The sequence below is a fragment of the Colletotrichum destructivum genome, chromosome 2 (genome assembly GCF_034447905.1).
Source record: "Colletotrichum destructivum chromosome 2, complete sequence".
Taxonomy (NCBI): domain Eukaryota; kingdom Fungi; phylum Ascomycota; class Sordariomycetes; order Glomerellales; family Glomerellaceae; genus Colletotrichum; species Colletotrichum destructivum.
The window spans coordinates 4,376,018-4,393,275 of record NC_085897.1 but is presented as its reverse complement, the minus strand read 5'-3'; the positions used below and the strand labels follow the sequence as shown (position 1 = coordinate 4,393,275).

The 17,258-nt window shown below is 54.3% G+C and overlaps 7 protein-coding genes across 7 annotated transcripts; 4 read left to right on the top strand and 3 right to left on the bottom strand.

Moving 5' to 3' along the window:
• Positions 1 to 988: 988 nt before the first annotated feature.
• CDEST_03534 (uncharacterized protein) lies at positions 989 to 1,642 on the top strand (the record flags this gene model as incomplete). Its single annotated transcript, XM_062919693.1, has 2 exons — positions 989 to 1,255; positions 1,319 to 1,642. 2 exons carry the CDS (start codon positions 989 to 991, stop codon positions 1,640 to 1,642), a joined length of 591 nt encoding a protein of 196 aa, XP_062775744.1.
• A 3,036-nt stretch (positions 1,643 to 4,678) lies between these two features.
• CDEST_03533 (Putative CAP domain-containing protein) lies at positions 4,679 to 5,945 on the top strand. Its single transcript, XM_062919692.1, has 2 exons — positions 4,679 to 5,528; positions 5,588 to 5,945. Exons 1-2 carry the CDS (start codon positions 4,861 to 4,863, stop codon positions 5,607 to 5,609), a joined length of 690 nt encoding a protein of 229 aa, XP_062775743.1. The 5' UTR covers positions 4,679 to 4,860; the 3' UTR covers positions 5,610 to 5,945.
• An 877-nt stretch (positions 5,946 to 6,822) lies between these two features.
• On the top strand, positions 6,823 to 7,729 carry CDEST_03532 (uncharacterized protein; the record flags this gene model as incomplete). The annotated part of the gene is made up of 2 exons (XM_062919691.1): positions 6,823 to 7,367; positions 7,432 to 7,729. 2 exons carry the CDS (start codon positions 6,823 to 6,825, stop codon positions 7,727 to 7,729), a joined length of 843 nt encoding a protein of 280 aa, XP_062775742.1.
• Positions 7,730 to 8,403: 674 nt separating this feature from the next.
• Positions 8,404 to 9,768, bottom strand: CDEST_03531 (Putative mitochondrial glycoprotein). Its single transcript, XM_062919690.1, has 2 exons — positions 9,294 to 9,768; positions 8,404 to 9,231 (listed from the first exon to the last, which is right to left on the bottom strand). The coding sequence occupies exons 1-2, from the start codon at positions 9,647 to 9,649 to the stop codon at positions 8,673 to 8,675; spliced, it is 915 nt and encodes a 304-aa protein (XP_062775741.1). The 5' UTR covers positions 9,650 to 9,768; the 3' UTR covers positions 8,404 to 8,672.
• Positions 9,769 to 10,259: 491 nt separating this feature from the next.
• On the bottom strand, positions 10,260 to 10,688 carry CDEST_03530 (uncharacterized protein; the record flags this gene model as incomplete). Its single annotated transcript, XM_062919689.1, has 1 exon — positions 10,260 to 10,688. Exon 1 carries the CDS (start codon positions 10,500 to 10,502, stop codon positions 10,260 to 10,262), a length of 243 nt encoding a protein of 80 aa, XP_062775740.1. The 5' UTR covers positions 10,503 to 10,688.
• A 474-nt stretch (positions 10,689 to 11,162) lies between these two features.
• CDEST_03529 (Putative translation machinery-associated protein) lies at positions 11,163 to 12,819 on the bottom strand. The gene is made up of 4 exons (XM_062919688.1): positions 12,484 to 12,819; positions 12,334 to 12,421; positions 12,149 to 12,282; positions 11,163 to 12,083 (listed from the first exon to the last, which is right to left on the bottom strand). Exons 1-4 carry the CDS (start codon positions 12,653 to 12,655, stop codon positions 11,935 to 11,937), a joined length of 543 nt encoding a protein of 180 aa, XP_062775739.1. The 5' UTR covers positions 12,656 to 12,819; the 3' UTR covers positions 11,163 to 11,934.
• Positions 12,820 to 13,081: 262 nt separating this feature from the next.
• CDEST_03528 (Putative XPG/Rad2 endonuclease, XPG-I domain, PIN-like domain superfamily) lies at positions 13,082 to 17,031 on the top strand. The gene is made up of 4 exons (XM_062919687.1): positions 13,082 to 13,544; positions 13,612 to 13,759; positions 13,857 to 16,203; positions 16,321 to 17,031. The coding sequence occupies exons 1-3, from the start codon at positions 13,532 to 13,534 to the stop codon at positions 16,108 to 16,110; spliced, it is 2,415 nt and encodes an 804-aa protein (XP_062775738.1). The 5' UTR covers positions 13,082 to 13,531; the 3' UTR covers positions 16,111 to 16,203; positions 16,321 to 17,031.
• The last annotated feature ends 227 nt before the right edge of the window (positions 17,032 to 17,258 follow it).

The following is a 17,258-nucleotide window of genomic DNA, read 5'->3' as shown; positions in this document are numbered from 1 at the left end:
CATCGCGCTTGTGAGCTTATAGACCTTCCGGCGACAGTTCGGTTGGGAAAGGGAAGACTTGGTTGTATTGGACGGGGGTTGGACATCCCTGTACGGCTCCTCCAACTTCATGCTTCTGCCAATATCCACGAGGATACGCCACCCTGGGCTTCGCTGTGAGAATGACGCCGTGCTGCCTCGCGCATTCTTTTGAGACGCCCTGTTTCACTCTCCCGTAGCCCGCAGCCGTGCATGGAGGAATGCAGGTGAAGGTGAAGCCAGGGTGAACGGTTGGGTGGACGAATCCTGTGATGCATCGATGAGGAGATGAGGAAAGCGGCAAAATCGAGTATCTGATCTGCTTGACACTAAAGATAGGCTATATTTGGGATAACCCTTTGTCATTGTCACCGAATCAGTTCATCTGTTCTAGGCCTTTGACAACCCGTGTGTTTAGCATTAATCCGTACATTTAAGGAAAACAGCCGCGGCTGGCTATCTATTGGACTATACAGATTAATGGCGTTGTGGCTCGGGGCGACCGTGGTTCTCCAAAGAGGGGAGGGAGGCCCATCATGATCTAGCACAAAGCGGCAGTTTCTTTTGTCACATGATGGCCATATCGTAGGCGTAAACTGGGACCAAGCGTGGTTGCCTGCCACCGCCGACATCTGCGGCTGAGGTCGAAGAAGACGCGGCGCACGCCGCGCCACCTTGGCTGAATCCGGGCAGTCCAAGCTAGTCGGCTCATCAGGCGCCCTAGCCGACCCAACTTTGCGTTATTGCGGAGGGGGAAATCCTCGTAGGCGCCGGAGGCGTGCAGCCATAACAAGGGCGGTCTCCCCGCACTCTGGCGGACCGCATCGTCGTCGCTTGACCGCCCAGGAGTCATTCAAATTGACCGGCAACGAGTCCGCCGCCGCCGCGAGGAGTGAAACCCAAAGGTCGTAGTTCAGCGTTGAGAGTTTGCTCGAAGCACTGGCCCGTCTCGGTAATCACCCCAGATATCATGCACGAACGGGGCGCCCAATGCGAGGCCGCGAAAATCGCCGTGCCGTCGTCAATCGAGGGAAGCTCACCGGAGAGCCGTTGCGTTGAGACCAATGACATCGAGTCCGCTTCGCCAGAGATTCCGTGCCAGCGGGAACTTGATTTCCGTGAGGAGGCTTCGGCGTTGATCCGGCTGCTCCTCGCCTGGATCATCACATCCGCTATTCTTCTCGCCGTCAGGGACTTTTCGGTAGACCATCTGGCAAACTGGGGGTACCGATTGCCGGTAAAGCCCTCGTCCATACACAAAAACGATCATTACTTTCGGAAACCTCCTGACTTTCCCTAGACGTGCAATCCAACGACAAAGCGGCGAAAACCGAATCCCTATCGCAGCGAGTTCCTGCCCCCTCCGGGATCTTGCGAGGTCCAGATCGCCCAACTGGTTGTCCTAGAGGTCTCGTTCTGGATCAATGCTTTCGGCATTGTTTTCAGAACCTCGACAGGCAGAAAGCGCGCCGTCTGGGCAGCTGTAACGACGATAGCTGCCGCGTTTCTGGTCATGGCTGTCACCGCCGACCCGGTCTCGTCGCTCTTGTTGGCGATGCCTGTTGTGTTTAGCGTTTTTGAGGCGTTCGTTTACGTCGTGGATGTGGTCGTGTGGTCTGAATAGTTCAAATAGAGACGTGTAGTAAACAGTCTTAGGGCCCTGAAAGATGCAAGTACTTGGAACAGGAACGTGTCGAGAAATTGAGGTGTCACCAGGATGGGGGACCCGATGTGACATTATTGTCTAGACGAATTCCAGACGCCAGAGTATCAACTCAACGTCGCTCATCAATGCAAACGTACAATCCAGGTATCATATGGATAATTTGACTTGAGGTATTGTTTAATGTCCTTTGTTACCATTCTATGCACTCGGCAGGCGGTGAGCGTCTGCGAGAACAGACTGGGCCCGGCAGACCCGGCGTGCCCGGATTCGCCCCACATCTGACCGACTTGCTCCGAAGGTGCCCCGGCCCCCAAACCCGGCAGGTATCACCAAGGCGGCAGCTCCGACGGATATCTTAGCAACAAAGATATTTTTGCCACGAAAAGGATGAGCACAAAGCCAGAATTACTTTTGAACTCATCAGCCCGATGCACAAACTTCGGTGGAAAAGCGGCTGTGATTGGTTTTGTCAACGAAGTCGCTCGGGCGAGGTGGTTATTGGCTGGGAACATGACAAGCCTATAACATGGAGATATGGTTTTTATTGCACTCCCGGTTGCTTTCTGTTTGTAATCACACACGCGTACACGCCGGACGGGACGACTTGAACACACAGACGCCGATATAAATACCAAGCTCACCACCGACAGACCAAGCACAGCCAGCCACATCCGTGTCCCAGATCGTCCAAGACCTTACCGTAACCAGCGGCATATTTTAAGACAATGCTTAGAGCCGAAAAGATTTCACGATTGATTCGGATATCGGGGGTGTTGGCCGCACTTGGGGGATCTGAGTCTAGCCACTAGCAGACGATGGTCCTGCAGGAGGGCAAGAAATGTCGAAGCGAAATGAGAGGCAGCGGTTTTCCTCCGCTGCGAGACAATACTTCTAGTCTGTGATTTAAAAGGATTCGCATGGTAGAGGGTTCAGGATTCTAGTGGTGTGGCTCTTGAGCAGAAAATACAAACGCAAGAGCTGGGAAGCACAATGTTGTTTGGGGTTGATAAACAAGCAACAGCGAAATTGCCCAAACAAAGCTCAGGGACTCAAAGCTCACAAAGTCCTGATCAAGTCTGTCAAACTGGAGAAGTACCGCGAAGGTGACGGGGACTGTGTGCATTTGTAACAAATAACGAAGCCAGTGCGGCAGACATGGAGATAGTTCGGAGCGTGGTCAGGGAGTTCAGGAGTTTCTTGAACGCAGGTGGCGGGATGCAACCAGGTCGAGACCAGGCAAGTCGATTTCGCAATCTCGGGGTTCCACCACGACGAGACGATAACACGCGGCATATAGACCGCGATGAAGATGGTGCAACGCAAGGGGGAGGATTAAAGACTCATGCGACTGACCTAGTTAGAAGTCCACGTAATCTAACTCTCCGCTCCGCGTGTATGACGAACGCTAACGAGAGACAGTGCGAGAAGGTGCTCAGGAGAGAGAGAGGTAGAGAACGCAAAAGAGATCAGACGAACCACGGAAAGGTCTAGGCCTCTCGTTGCATGACATGAACGACTCTGGGTTTCCGACAAGCTGGATTCAACGGCGCAGACACTGTGGGAACATCAGCCCGGCCCGTGCGACGCCACCATGAGCCTTGGCCGCCAGAACGCCCCCGCGGTTGGCCAATGTCATCCAAGTTTGGGATAGGCTCGAACCCGGGGCAACGGGAGAAGGGGAAAAGAGAAGAAGCTCGAAAGCAGGCAGGATACGCATGCGTATGTGCATGCGTTGGGCTCGGCTGGCAAAGTGGTATCCATCCGTACGGTGCCAACCCTTGCTTTGGCTTTACTTTACTTTCCCCCTGAGTCGAGCCCAGCCGAGGCTAGAGTTTGAAGCTGTTCAACAATGGAACAAAGAAGCAATGCAAACTCTTGTTGATTGGCCGTACCCCGCATGTGGAATTGGCATCAGGAGGCGAACGGAGTCCCTGCCACGGCGCCCTTTCAACTTCTCATCCCGCCTGGCGGGATCTGCAAAGCATAATAAACGGTGCCCGCTCGACTGCAACATTAATCAATAGGCGAGGGGAGGAAATGTTAAATGTCGGAGAAAGAAATGACAGGTGAGGGGGTGCCCCCCCCGGGTTAGGCGAACAACACCAAATAAAGCTGCTTGGGGATAAGTCAACAAGGAGTATGGAGAGACGGCGGTCAGTTCGAGGTCTCCCGAGGCAACAAGGGAGCCCGAACCCGAACCAGAGACCAGAGACCAGAGACCGGTCTCGAGACCGGTCTTGAGACGAGGGAAACTTAGAGGATACGGCAGGAGTTGTGAAATGTCATCCCTGGCGGAACTTGGTTCTGGACCACTGCCTGGACCGCACACTCGGCCCCACATGGCGTCCCTTCCATTTACCGGCAGCGACTCAACCCACTGATGTGACATAATCTGGTAGGGCTACGTCCCAGAGAAATCCTTGAAGATGCTTGAGCAGTGGTGGTGGTGGTGGTGGTGGGAGGGACAATATAACCAGGGAGGGGGAAACAAGGCAAGGAGTCGCTTTTTTAAACCACGCATCCGGGGTTGTTTCCAATGTCAGCCAGAGGCCCACAGTACGTACAATATGACAATGTTCATTATCCACCAAGGCCTTCTTCCAACTCCCGCGCTTCCGCGGCCCTGGGACAACCTGCACGTTGTTAGTGTGTAAAATGTACGTAGAAGAAAAGGCGCACTAAGGGCCGCAAACCCCCTCCCCCGGCCCTATTAGATTCCAAGGAGATTCGGTCATTCGTAAGTGCTTTTGCTCAAAGGGCGGCATGGTGAGACGCCAGTCTTCCGTTTTAATATCTCTGATGTGGAGGCTTGCATACGGGAGATCACCGCGCGTCTCATGTTTAATACCGCAGCGGCAAAATCCTCCGACCTCAGCAGGATGGATGGGTGGTGGAGGCAAACAAGGAACCAGAGCAAGCAATAGTAAATGAGTGTGTAATGTATATAACCTCCCGGATCGGTCGTCCTCGTTTCTGTTTCGACTCGCTCCCCTCCTCACCCAAGGTACAACTTCTTCGACCTTTCGCGTCTGTCACTCCTTTCCCACCCTCAGCGGTTGCTTTATCGACGCCTTGGCAGGTTCCATCCTCCGTTCACTCCTTCAAGATCCAAGAATCCCGGTGATTTCGACCCTTTTTTCCCCTCCCCAAACGCCCAAAAAAAAAAACATACCAAAATGCGTTTCTCCGCTGTTGCCGTTGCCGCCCTGGCCACCCAGGCCGCCGCCTACAGAGCCGACCGCCCTTCCGGCTCCTACTGGGGCTGGGGTCACTTCGGTGGCGGAAAGTGGGGCGCCGTGACCTCCACCATTACCGTTCCCGCTCCCACAGCCACGGCCCCGGCCGTCGTCCCGACCCCCGATGCTGCCCCCGTCGAAGAGGTCGCCGCCACCACCACCGCCCCGGCCGTCGCCGCCACCACCGCTCCTTCCAGCGGCTCATCCGGTCTGACTGCCGACCAGAAGGCCGCCCTCGACGCCCACAACGCTGCCCGGACCGAGGTCGGCGTCCCGGCTCTCGAGTGGGACGACTCCCTCGCCGCCGGCGCTCAGGAGTGGGCCACCCACCTGCTCTCCGTCGGCTCCCTTACGCACTCTCAGACCGCCGACCAGGGTGAGAACCTGTACATGCAGTCCAACACCGACAGCCCCTACGTCAACGCCGCCAACGCCTGGATCTCGGAGAAGTCCGACTACAACGGCGAGACCATCAGCTCCTCCAACTACATGGGCTTCGGCCACTACACCCAGATCGTTTGGAAGAGCACCACCAAGGTTGGCATGGCGCTCGCCACCAACTCCCAGGGCACCTACGTTGTCGCCCGCTACTCGCCCCCCGGCAACTTGTAAGTCTCTCCAAGACACATGTTTCGCTCAGATAACAGAAGGCTAACCAACTCGACAGCATCGGCCAGAAGCCCTACTAGATGTCGACCCGACAATGACCCACCGCACTGGCAGGGCTGTGTGGAGGACGATGAGATAAGAAGGCAACAATGTGGCAGGGACCCTGTTCTGGTAGCTTGGCTGGGCCGAACACTCTACTGTTTTCTTCCATTCTTGGACATCTTTTTTATGTATTCGGGCTTCAAGGTTTACTTCTTCAAGCGCCTTTGATGTCGGATACGGCTGTGATCAGATCACCAAGTACGGGATCAGGCTGTAGACGCTGGATCTTCTTTACAATCCCGCGACTTTGGACGGGTTTCCACGACCATTTGACGAAACGTAGCGAAAATGCTTTACGATGCCTCATTATCTGATCCAGGCGGTGCAGTGAGAGTCCACATGAAGAGTATGCTGCAAACGTGCTTTTACGAGCCACCTGTTTGGCGCTTGATTGTTCACCCACTAGAACGTGAGCTTGGTATGCGGTTGCAGGGCTACCGAAGCCTGTAGTTATATCTTGTCTTAGGTCAGTTGTAAGCTGCTTGGTTCTGGTTACTGAGATGAGTCGGATCACAGGTTGAAGTCTGCAGACAGTGGTCGGGTTGTCATTAAGACATAACAGACATTCAGGTTGGCTTCGTACAGTTATAGGACGATTTAATCAAACTTTGCTTCATCCTAATAACGGAAACAGCCGGCGTTTGCTGTAGTAAATTGATGTTGTTCCTTACAATGAAGTTGACTAACCGCATCGCACCAAAGATGTTGGCTGTCCTTGTTTTTCGTTACTTTGTAGATTGTAACATAATTCCTACTGTTGTGGTTGCGTCTTTGTTCGAACAAATGGACCATAGTCTTTGATTGTGAAAGAAAAAAAGGCAACCACAATGATATCTGCATCAAGCTGCTTTGATGCTTTCGTTTCCAGACGGCAGACTTGGGCTGGATTATTCAAGCAGCTCATCGTGTCCACTGTCTTGCACTCGGAATCGTCCCGGCCGATCGAGGCTCAAGATGACATTCGAGATCAAAGACAACTGTACGTGACTTTTGGCAATTCAAACATTTGATTACGTGGCAGATGGGATAGGTCAATTGGTAGCATATATCATGTCAGCCCTCATTCTCCTAGCCACGATTGCCTTGCTTCTTCCCTACACAACTACAATTCTCCTGCACCACGGTTTGATACTATAGTGTACATATTCTGCTGACTCTGCCATATTATCCAGTCCGGACTTGTTTACAAGCATGCTCGCTCTTACACCGCAACTTTCGACCAAAATGTCTTCTGCTGCCACCCCCCCGGACACCGAGCCTTCGCAGCTCGTACCCGGCGTTTATATCCTCCCCGAAATCTTCCTGAGCATCGTTGAGGGCGCCGTCGAAATTGCGGAGCATGGCGCCTTCACGGACGTCATGCAATGGGAGCTCGGCGCCTTGAATGGTATCAATGACAGCCACCGTGTGGTCCTCAACCCCCTCTGGTACGAGACCTTGCATCGTTACCGCGCCAGATGCCTCCAGCGTTTCGAGCTCCTGCGCACACTCACCCGTGTCAATGGTCAAGCGCGAAGGATGATTCACCGACGCTTCCCCCGGGTCGAACAGTCGCTCCAGATGGCGGGGTCAAGGCCGTGCTTCAATTTGGCGTGGATCTGTCCTAGGTTCGACATATTTGTGCTCAGAATGGACCTTGGGAACACTCACCTGCAGGAAGCGCTGCTTAACCCTCTTGTCATGGCCCCCGATCTGCCTCTCATTAACAGTGTCCAGATCGCCGCATTCCAGTACATGTGGGGTCTGCTCGAGATGACCCCCCCGGCATGTTGAGGCCGTCTTGAGGTTTCCAAACCTCAGAATCCTGACTACATCCTCCGTACGCTTCAGACAGCCCTCTTCCGACTGGCCGCCCCCTATGGGAACGGTGTTACCAATCGAAGTAAGTCTCTTCCCCATCCTGAAACGCTGGGTAGCTGTCGAAGGGCATTGTTTGGAGGATCTGTGCAATCTATGGGGACCACTTTGGGATCGCGGAATCCGCGTCATGGTCAGTGAGTATAAACGGAACTCTCAATACCATCCTGCTGTTGAGTTCCTGGGGACACCAAAAGGCTTGCGGATGCGTTTTGTGGACCGGGATCATGTTTACTCCTAGTGGACGTATTTAGACTTGAAGCCTTCTTTGACAATGTCTTTTTCCTTTGTCCTCAGTTCTTTACTTCTTGACTCAGATAGTAGAGCAGACGTTCAGGGTTCACTTGATGAGCCACATGAAAATATTTTACATCGATTTGTAATCAGCTGCCACCTTACTGCTTCCACATTTCCTCCATTCTCTTCTACTGATGAGGCAGGAAAACTCCAATCACTGTCACCGAGTGTCATCAAGAGCCGCAAACCATGCCATCGTCATGTCTATTCATCCTCATGTCAAGGGGATTTCCGCTGGTCGTTACGGTTTCTTCCTTCTCGTATTGGATGCTTTCGTCAAAAGCAAAGCTGGCAACACGGCGGGTGACAGACACAACCTCTCCATTCTCGGGTTGCTGGCGCGGAAAAGGACCCTCGCGATGCCGCATCCTTGGGTAGGCAACGCAGGGCATCCAACCGTAAGGCCAATGTGATGTCAGAAGACTTACGTATGCGGTTCCAAGCGCATACTGCACCTGCTAAGGCATTTAAGTCATTGGGACAGGTCAAGACGACAACAAAGGAGGGTTGTCGGGGCGAGGGGAAGGATGGCGGGAGGGGACGAAGTCCAAGGCGTCAGGCAGCAGGCAAGACAGGCAAGATCCGATCAACTCGTCCGGGGCCTCAGGGAAAAAAGGACGTGCAGGAGAATTGTTTGTTATTATGTAGTTTGTTATGTCGACCGGCACGCCGGCCAGGCTATGATATGGTACATTACAGAGTGGAAACAGCTTTTGAGACAAGCCAAGAAGCTTCCTTTTGCAGGGGTGGTTTCGTATCATCTTACACTTCTCGCGCACTCACGCGCGCGCGTCCGCCATCATACATCATTCAAGTCTTTCCTCCCAGATTTTTGGTCCTCGGCTCCGTTTTGTGTGGTGTAGGTTGAGTGCTGATTGTCCCAAGGCTTAGGCGCTGACGAAACCCTTGACGTTGTTCAACCACCGGACGTACTCGCGCTGCTCCTTGACGTCAATGTAGTCAGGCGCGAAGACGGCCAGGGCCTGGGTGATGCCGCGCTCCTCGAGGTAGCGCTCCATCAGGATCTGCAGGTCCTCGTCGAGGCTGCCGAAGGGGGGGCCAGGGTAGATATCACCACGGGCGTGGGCGAGCTCGGCGTTGCCAGCGTGGGCGAGCTTGCCGTCCTCGTAGTAGAACATGTTGTCGACAACGATGGCGCCGTCCTGGGCAGTGGCGTCGATGTTGAGCGCGCCAGGGGTCTTTCCGGGCTTCTCGACGACGATGCTCATACGGCAAGGGGGAGCGGCCTCGTCGAGGTCGCCCTCTTCCTCCTCAAGCTGCTCCTCAGCGTTGGCGGAGCGGGCGCCGCCAGAGGCCTGGACGCCGGATTGCTTGTTGGGATTCTGGACATCGGAGTCGAACTCTTCGTCCTCGAGAGCGCGGTCGTTCTCGTACATCTCGGGGTCGTAGTTGGCCAAGTCGGCAATGGAGAAAGTGACGGTGATCCTGACGGTAGTTATTAGTCTACAATCCTGACTGAGCTGTTCATGGAGATGCACAAGACTTACTTCTCCTCGCCAAAGTTGCGCGTAAGCTTGACCTCCTCCTTGCCGGGGATGTCGTGGATTTCAAAGGGGCTGTTGTCGATGAAATCCTTGACGCTCGCAGGGAGCTGCTCGTTCTGCTTGACCTCGTCCTCGAACTGCAGCTCGCTCTCGAGCTTGGCGACGAGCTCCGCGTCGGTCTCAGCGTCGGCCGCTTTCCTGAAAGCGGAGCTGGAGAAGGCAGATGCGCGCTGGGTCTGGACGGCGGCACTCCAAGAGGAGGCCTTGATGAAGGCACTGGGGCGCGCCGCGGTCTGTCTGAGGGAAAGGCGAGTAAGGGTTCTGGGCGCAGAGCGCGCGATGGATCTGATGGAGAGCATTTTCGATATGTTTCTGAGGGGGGTTGTTGAGATACTAGACAGTGTTTGACAAGGAGAGACGGAAAAGCTTGTTGAAAGGGTGATGGCGAAGAATTGGATCAGCAACAATAGCTTTGGACAGACGGCCCGGGGAGCTCCCAAATTTTCTGGCGTCAGACATGAGAAAGTCCGGCGGAACCTTTATCCGATCCCACGATCCGCCGGTCCGTCCGCCAGCAATGAGACCGGCCCGTCTGCATCTGCAAACACTTCTCGAATCCAGGCACCAAAACGTCTTCAACTCCACTCGGTCCTGGAATGCACCCACATATTCTGCATGACACTCAATTAAACGGGCTAGACTCAATGGGGCATCAGAGGGGTCCGTCAAGCATTTGGCTTCTTTCTGCAGAGTCTTGGAAGCGAACTCTTGGGGCGGCTCCCTCATATTGACAGCCCTATGGCCATATTTCGATGCTGCAAAGGACATACGGGCAACTAAAAATCATGCGATCACTCACACCTTGCCAAATTTCGGAATTCATGACTGAGATTGCTAAGACGTGCCTGAGTGACCTGCAGCCAGAATACTACCGGACAGACGAGTGGGCGGAGGTTACTTCTACAGCTGTCAACGACTTGAATGGAGATTGACGTGTCGTAACGCCGGCGACGGGCGAGGGACTCGACCGATTGTTTCCTTGCACTTCCAGCAGTAGTTGCGTGTGTTGTTGCTGTCACTGCTTATGCCAGCGTCGCAGCTTCCAAAGGCCCCGTTCTTCTTAGCCGGTAAGCAGGCCCTCTCTGCTATGAGCACCGTGTCTCGGTGGCTGCAAACGTTGCAGACGCGGAGATGGGTAACGTATTTACACATGATTGCTATCTGGGTCAGCCGTTCGTGAGAAAAAGAACAACGTACTCGAGCGAGGCTTACATTGGAAGGACTGGAGAAATAGAGCGAGAGTACGGTTGTTGGGTGCTAGCAAGATATTTGGCGGATGCTTCCGCTGAGCAGCAAACTGAATCAGGCTGGAAAAATCGGCAGCAGAGATCTGGGAACGACAATGTTGTCTATCACGAGGGGGTCATTGACAGGCGATTCCGCGAGGGGATATACTTGCCTGCGAAGAGAGCAGGACGACATTGAGTCGCATGAAACCTTCCAACTAGGCGGTACATCGAGGGCCCAGTCAGGGTTGTGATACCGGTATCGCGATATGCTTTTTACATTAAGTGATCCTTTCAGTTCGCGACATCTTACAATGCCGTCCACAACACCTCTAGCCACCAAGGTCTAGAAGTCTGGAACGAGTCTAGTCAACGGGGCCATGCCGACCACATAATTCCTGCCAGCGTGTAACCATTTCGAGGTCCATGAAGGCGATGGATGGTAACGGGGACAGTTGTACAGTGTAGCACCTGGCACCGACGAAGTATGTATTGTGAGTGTCGAGCAAAGGGATACGGCAACGGCGGATGTCCATGTTCCGCTTGGCGAACAACGTGGTTCCTGTTATCTGGGCCAGGAGGCTTGGGACAGATTGATGCATGCTGAGAGTCGTGGGAATATGTCAGTCGGCATAGGTTCGAGGCTGGACCGAGAGATCAAAACGGCGGCTGCTGGCATCATCGTCATTTGTGATGTGTAACATGGAAACTCGTTCACTAGCGATCAGGAGCATGGGTTGGGGGACGATGATTAAATTTCGCCCTGCCAGGTCCTAGGTAGCGCCGGCGAGCCTCGTTGACGGCACACCTGTCGTCAGTGTTTCAAGCGAGGTCACCACGTTGGCTCTCTACATGATGCAGTCCAGCTCCTAGCATGGTGCGCTTCTCAGAAGGCTGTTGCTGCGGCGCGATGCCCATGATGCCACATGATCACCGGGTTTGGCGTTCTCGCGGCCCCCTTGTGTGACGGCCCATGAGGCAGCTACTGGGACATCCGAATAACCAGTGGTTTGATCGTACGGGTCTAATGCGGACCGAGCAATCGCCTGCCTTCGTTTCTGAACTAGCACGGCTGCTGTATGTAACCGGATAAAAGTGCATGCTGGCCAAACAAGACTCTGGGTACAGCGCATGCTTGTCTGAGACATGGCCCGCGAAGAGTTTGCGCCTACCACCCGCAAGTCTTGCGCCGTGTCGAACCCCGTATACGGGAGTTGAAGCCGACCAAAGTCCCTGCTGTTGCCTCAATAGAGATCGCTGGGATATTTCCATTTTCCCCGTCCCATGGCCTGACTTGCCGATGGTCTGGTACGAACCCTCCAAACGCCGAAAACGCCTTCGCAATCATGTCTACCATTTCAGGAGCTGCCCTTGGGAGGAAAGCTGGACTGCTTGATGGTGCCGTCGTTTGTGATTTTAACCCAGGCGACGGAGGTCAGGTAAGACCATGAGCCCTCCCAGAGGTCGAGTAGGATGGTGTTGGACTCATTCAGGAGGTCAGGAAGGTCTGTGACAGGGTTAGGAGAGGAAAGATAAGGTTGGAAAGGAGGACGCCATGCGGTGGCTACTGACAGAAGCCGATCCTGTACTCCTCTTCCAGGTTTGCAATCTTCTGCTTCAATAGGTCCTCCTTGGGGCTCGCAGGGCGCCCCGGCCGGCGGGTTTTCTTGACCTCGGCGTACTCCTCGTCGTATTGGTGCACAAACCTGCCTTGATGTCAGTGTTTGATGGTGCGAACCGCGAGTTCATGGACGGACTTGTGGATGAGTTCCTGTACGGCGGGCAGCTCAAACGCACCAGGTCCCTTTTCCTGGACAGCCTTTTGGAAGTAATGGGCACGGTCAACTGGCGTACATCAGCTTTCACTCGTTCCGTATTGGCAGCCTAAAACACTCGTGACATCTTACGCAAGGGCTGTTCCTTCTTGTTTCTTGAGGCATGGAGCTTCTCTAGCTTCTGGTCTCTTATCGACGCCTTGTGAAGACGCTTAGAGTCTCTGGAGAACTCATGCAGGGCCAGGTCGTGGCCGTTGCGCTTCTTCGCAATGTGCTTGCGGGCCTTTTGTAATGTTGAGGGCATCTTGACGACGGGTGGGTACTGTGCACCTGCAGTATGTCTAAAGTGAGAGACCCAGTGTATGAGACAGTCAAGATTGAGACTGAGGCTGAACTTGAACTGGAGATCGAAACGAAGATGTCTGCTCTGTGAGTGTCGGTCTGTGCCCCCGACCAGATGAAAATCACATCCAGCGACGGCACCGCTGCACGGACGACAAAAAAAAAAAAGGGCAGCTCCATTAAAAATGAGCGGAGGGTCCAATGGCTCCTCAGCCGGATCGGGACACAGTGACGTTCCTCTAGAAGTTCAAGCCTCGGTGGAGCTAGTCCTCTTTGGGGTAAGGCTCAGCCTGGGCCCTGCCAAAGCAGAAAAAAGAGAGAGAGGAAAGCGAGAGTCGCGATAGGTATTATGGACCTGACGCGGTGCGCTGTGGACACCCGCGTTCCAATATACCAGGGCCAGCTCCCCTCTTACCGTCCCCGGCGATTCACCGTCCCTTTCTCGTGCAGGAAGCCGTGATTCACACTCCACCTGCACACCCTCTCTCCTCCGACCTCAAGCTTCGTGGTGAATTTTGTTGACTTCAAGTCTCTCGCAGCTCCCAGTCCGATTTTGCAACACCTCTCCGCGTGGCCTAGTCTGACGAGTCGGTCGCCTCCCATTGCTTTGTTTACATTTGCCTCCCCCTCCGGATCACCTGACTTGGCGACACACGATTATCCCCATCGTCTCCACGAACCCTCTCTTTACGCGCCTAGCCCCTCGACGAATGGATTGAGCACTGGTTGTTCCTTGTCTGCTCGGCTTCTTGGCCTGTGAATCGGATTCGAGAGAGCCCGACGACTTTTGTGCTTTCTTTGAGGGCTGCGAGTCGCTCTCGTTGCCTCGAAATTGACAATGGGCGTCTCAGGTACTGCCTCTCTTCTCTCCCTTGCTTCCGGCCTGACGGACGAGGTTGCTCACTATCGCCACCCTAGGCCTTCTCCCGCTTCTCAAATCCATCCACAGGCCAACCGAGTTGAAGAAGTTCGCCGGCGAGACGCTCGGCGTCGACGCCTACGGATGGCTTCATCGCGGAGCCATTGCCTGTGCAGTTGATCTGGCCAAAGGCAACCCCACCCGCAAGTGAGTGCGGCCCTTTATTAGCAATGCGCTGCATCTCGCATTCTGGAGAGCTGCGCACCCTTGGTTTGTATGTCCCGTGTACCTGACACCGCACCAGGTATGTCGACTTCGCCATGCACAGGGTGAGGATGCTCAAGCATTTTGGCGTCACACCATATCTGGTCTTCGACGGCGACTTTTTGCCCAGCAAAGCCGCTACCGAGGGATCCCGTGCCAAACGCCGCGAAGAGAGTAAAAAATCGGCCATGGAGCTCCTGAAGGCTGGCAAGCCGTCCCAAGCAGCCCTCGAGTTTCAGAAGGCCATCGACGTCACACCGGAGATGGCTCGCAATCTCATCGACGAATTGAAAAAGATACAAGTCCCGTACGTCGTTGCACCGTACGAAGCCGACTCTCAGCTCGTCTACCTCGAACGCCAAGGCCTGATCGGTGGCATTCTCTCGGAGGACTCGGATCTGTTGGTGTTTGGTTGCAAGCGCCTCTTGACGAAGCTCGATCAGTACGGAAACTGCATCGAGATCAACCGGAGGGATTTTTGCGCGGTTCGGGAGGTTTCTCTGACGGGCTGGACGGACGCCGACTTCCGCCACATGGCTATCCTCAGCGGCTGTGATTACCTCGAGGGTATCAGCAATATGGGTCTTAAGACGGCGTACCGGATGATTCGCAAATACAAGACGCCCGAACGATTGGTTCGGATGATCCAATTCGAAGGGAAGCATCGCGTTTCGGAGAACTACATGGTGCGGTTCGCCCAAGCCGAGCTGACATTTCTCCACCAGAGAGTCTACTGCCCGAAGAGGAAGCAATTGGTCTGCCTGACGGAACCCGAGGAGGGCAAGGGTGTCGAGGACATGCCGTTCATCGGTGGCTACGTCGAACCCGAGTTGGCTACGGCTATTGCGGTCGGAGACGTTAACCCGATCACGAAGGAGATCATTATCTCTGCGCCCATGCCAGGCTCGAAGACGGATGCCAAGAGGAGACACTCTCAGTCTGCTGAGGCTCTGGCGGCTGCAACGTCTTCGTCTTCAACTCGCACGCGACAGCCCACAAAGCCGATCGATTCGTACTTCAAGGGTCATCAGCGCATCCCAATGGGTGAGATGGACCGCAACTGCTTTTCTGTCGATCCAGAACGACTTGCCGCCCTCACCCACAACGGCCTCGTTCCTCGGGTCTTTCCACTGCCCAGACCATATGTCGAAGGCGCATCGTCTCAGCCAGTCGCCAGCTCTCGTCCCACACGAACCGCCCGTTCCACTACCTCTCCTCGCCTGATACGACGAAGGACCGAACCCATTCAGAATCTTCCAGAACAGAATGCCCCTGGGAGCTCTGACGAGTCCCGTCGAATTACCATGGGTGATGCGGCAAACACGTTGGGTGACATCGATGCTCTGATGAGAAGCAGCTCCCAACGGCCACCCAAGAAGGTCCGTCTCTGTGCGGACAACGATGTAACCGAAACCAAATTTGAGGAATCCCAAAAAAGCAAGTTCTTCCCCAAGAGTGGAAGCATCAACAAGAGCAAGAAGGACAGTTTTCTCTTCTCTGATGACTCTATCGACGAGGCGCTCCTCAACCTCCCGGACATTGATGGATGGCACGCCCCCAAGCCGAAATCAATCGCGGTATTCGAAGAGAGCCAGAGCACTGATACGGGCACGGAAGCGACCGCCGGTACCGATAGCCAATTCAGTAAAGGGGAGGAAACAGCATCGACACAGCAGACCGACCTATCCGAGGCGGAGGACACCGAGCTGAAGGAGTCCACGTCCCTTCTCCCGGAGAAGACATCGCGACGCACATCTTTGCAACGATTCGCCTTCAACTCTCAGGCGAGCCCTGCCACCTCCAGTCAACCTGATACGCCTTCAACCACCGTCTCCCAGCACTCCTCTATCTTTACGCCTTCGACCGCCGCCCCCTCCACCGCAGCATCGTCCATCACCTTCTCCGCTGGCATGCCTGCATCTGCTACCTCCTCCCAAGCGACTCCGCTCCTCACTCCGCTCCAGCGCATGGGAGCCCGTGCCATGCAACGCAAGAACGTGCCTGCCCGTCGGCCTCTGTCTCCCACTAAGAGTTCGATTCAGCGGAGCCCCAAGCGCAGCCCCCGGAAGAGCCGGCTTCTTAAGTCGATCCCCGTCAACCCTTCATTTGTTCCCCTGCCCAAGGTCGATCTGGCCGAGGTCGAGGCTCTCAACGCGCCGTGCGGAAGCGAAGATCAGATCATCCACGATAGCGACGGCGAGAATGAAGACGACATCTTCGCACAGGACCTCGGCGAGACGGATGAGGACTTGCGACCCAAGGCTCTAAACCTTTCTCGGTTCGTGTACAACTGAACGATTATCAACAACCACAATTTTCGATGCGATACCCACACACGTTGTGTCATTATTCTGTACTATTCATTGTGGAAAGCAGGCGTTCAACTAGTACGCATCATCCAAAGCGCAAGCCCAGGTGTCGGCCAGCGGTCGACGATTCACTGGAGCATGCGACTACAACATTTCCCAATCTCGGGCGAGACGGATAGAACTCACACACGCTAGTAGTATGAATCAATTACCATAAACAACAACGGCGAGGTTATTCTCATGTCTCGCGGTGTTAAGCATGCACCACTTTGGAACAGAGGGGGAGGTAAAGGGTTTAACGGAAGAGAGCATGCAATGAGAGAGAAAAGGGGCGGGTTATCCGGCGGTTTCTTGTATGCTTTGTAATTATCCGAGGTTTAGGAGTTTTACGATTGATGGTAGGAATATCTCACGGCCGAGAAGCATTTCTTCGAAGCAGGCTTTCAGTCCTATTTCATCCTGGTTCATCAATAACGGACGACGGACTGATTTGCAAACCAAATGCTCATTCTAAGCATCAAAACCAGAATCGAGACGCTGAAAAAACAGACCATCAGCATGGCGACGACGAAGGGCTCCTGCAGGATACATGCATCCGCAGTTATAGTAACCTAGGCTTCGTCGTCACACTCCAAACGAGAGTCCGCTGCCAACCCCTGCGCCACGGATCAGACAGGACTCATGTCCGGGCCCGAGCCCGAAAGAAGAAAGGGGAGAAGAAAGAGAAGGAAAAATGGAAGGGGAGTGGGGCTCCATGGCCATACAGACCGGACCCCCTTTGGCGTGCCATTCATAGTGCTTTTCCAATCTTGGTGTAAGAAAAGAAGGACTACGGATCAAGTTGGCTGTCACGAGGGCAAAATGGTTGAAGAGACATGGTGCTGCCAAAAAATAAAACCAAAAAAAAAAAGGAGGAAAAGAATAAAGAGAGGAGGAAGATGGCATGATGCATAAAAACCCTTCGCCACTGTGCCTGGGACACGCGGCGGGTAACCTGAAGACCTATAACATACACAATGCTCATGATGCGCTGTTGTCCCTTGCCTTCCCATAATGCCGTCCCTGGCAGTCTAGTGAAATTCAAGCATCCATAATGAGATGCAACGCTTCTCCGTCTTCCGCGTGGACACATG